The sequence below is a fragment of the Pyxicephalus adspersus genome, chromosome 2, assembly GCF_032062135.1.
Source record: "Pyxicephalus adspersus chromosome 2, UCB_Pads_2.0, whole genome shotgun sequence".
NCBI lineage: Eukaryota > Metazoa > Chordata > Amphibia > Anura > Pyxicephalidae > Pyxicephalus > Pyxicephalus adspersus.
In genome coordinates this window covers 409216-411374 of record NC_092859.1, presented here as the reverse complement: position 1 = coordinate 411374, position 2159 = coordinate 409216, and the positions used below count along the sequence as shown (strand labels likewise).

At 45.2% G+C, this 2159-nt stretch overlaps 1 protein-coding gene across 1 annotated transcript in view; it reads left to right on the top strand.

The window, feature by feature from the left end:
* Nucleotides 1-210: 210 nt before the first annotated feature.
* Nucleotides 211-2159, top strand: part of LOC140322630 (C-type lectin domain family 10 member A-like) — a gene marked incomplete in the record, with an annotated part of 7809 nt that continues 5860 nt past the window's right edge. The window contains 5 exon segments of the mRNA XM_072399186.1: nt 211-385; nt 503-592; nt 709-819; nt 1594-1689; nt 1760-1816. Of these exon segments, the coding sequence (XP_072255287.1) occupies nt 505-592; nt 709-819; nt 1594-1689; nt 1760-1816 (352 nt within the window).

Genomic DNA, 2159 nt, shown 5'->3' with positions numbered 1-2159 from the left:
AGGGAGAGAATATGGAGAGAATATGGAAGGGGTCGGAGGGGGGGGGGAGCAGGTAAGTAAAGAGATAAGAGAAAGGAGGACATAGAGGACATAGAAGAGGTTAGAAAGATGAGAGGGGGATAGATAGAGAATAGATAGAAAGGTGGGGGAAGAGAAAGGGGGAGATACATTGGGGGGGAATGAAGGGGAACAGAAGGGAATGGGGGTAAGTAAAGTTATAAAGCTCAGCTGACTTCGGCCATCCAGTCATCTGCAAGGATAAAACTTGTTTTGTTGGTATTAGATTTCTTTGCAGGTGATTGGCTGTTCTTGTGAATTTGAGTGAATTTTGCGCACATTCACCGTGCCAAGTGAATTATCTATTGCAAGTGTAAAATTCACCTTGGTAAGTAAACAGGGTTCATTCCTTTAGTATATTACCCTAAAAGAAGGGGTGAAAGTGGGGTGAATGCACAATACGGGGGGGTCTGTCAGCTTTCATATGTGATCTGTCTCCTACAAGAGATGTCGGTGCCGTACCAGGAAATCCAATATCTTCAGGAAGATCCGAGACCCGGCAAGAGTCTCAGAGGAGACACATGGACTTACCAAGGTATTGATCATATTGATCAAGGTATCATATTGACTTACCAAGGTATTGATCAGCATACAACATAGAGGAATGCCGACCTTTCATTGAATGGATTCCAATGTCATTCACTCTTTTAGGAGTCATGAACCGGTGGATCCCCCAGCCCTCCTCCGGCCTGATCTGTGTCCTGTCTGCAGTTTGCACCGGCCTTCTCTTCATAATCATCATCCTCATGGTCACTATCACACGTGAGTTGTCAGTATGGACCCGCCATCCAGAACCCGACCCGCACGCCGTATCATCATTATTGGAACTATTATACCTAGATATTAGACCTGGCCTCCATGATGGTTACCTATTCATGGCTTATACATGTCTGTGATCAATGTTTTGGTTGTCTTGACCTACCCCAGTGGTTTGTTACCCATTCTGGCCTTGTAGTAGGGTATCTCCTGACTCCAATATACCCCTGAGGATTCCCTGAATGGTGTGGGGATGTACAATGAGTATCACAGGAACCTTTCATGCTGCACATGCTTACAGTGAGGTGTCCGTAATTGCCAAAAATGATTTTTATGAACTTGTTTTTATATTTTACCCAGGACTTTAATCCTGCTTAAGCTCCTTGCTTGGGGTTGCCCCCCCTCTTTCTGGTAAATACCCTTAGCCCATCTGGCCATTCTTTCTGCTATGTTCCGGTTCTGGCAATGGAAAGTATTGAGTTAGGAGACATTTAATATTTTACTGTTCTGGATTCCACCCCCCTATGATCAGCACACATTCGTTATCCCCCTCATAGTGTGCTGTGACCATAATTACATATCACAATGGTATAATGCACTCCAGTGAATCCATCGGTGAATAATAACCCATCTTCCAATACATGTAATAGGATTCTCCTGCTGATAACAATTACTTCTCACCTGCCTGGGACATCCGGGTGGTGGATCTGGGGTGTGGGCAGCATCCTCCCCATTATCCGTCTACCATTTGGGTTATTTCTGGTTCTGTGTCCCCCACAGGTCAGGGAGTGGATCAGACAGAACAGAACATGGAGGTAAAGCTGAGGAATCTGAGTGTAGGAGTGAACTCCAGAGTAGAGAGATTGTCCCAGGATGGTAAGCTGGACCACTGAGGGGTGACACTAAGTCATGGCGGCCCATTTACAGTCATGTTCTTCTCCTCTAGATTCCAGAATAATCACAATGCTGCCAGACATCCAAACTTTTGTGAAAGATATGAGAGGTAAGTTGCGACGGGAATTAAACACACAAGGTGAACAAACTGTACAATGTGACATTGTGGGCAAGCAATCAGAATGTTCGTATAATAATTTATAATATAACATCACGGCTCAGTGGTTAGCACTCTGGCCAGGACTCTATCTGAATGGAGTTTGAAGGTTCTCCCCGTGTCTGCGTGGGTTTCCTCGGGGTACCCAGGTTTTCTCCCACATTCTAAAAACATGCAGTGAGGTTATTGGCTTCCCCCCAGATTGGCCTTACACTGTGATAATGACGTATAGCTATGGGGGAACATTAGATTGTCAGCTCCTGGGAGGGACAGCTAGTCACATGACTTTATACAG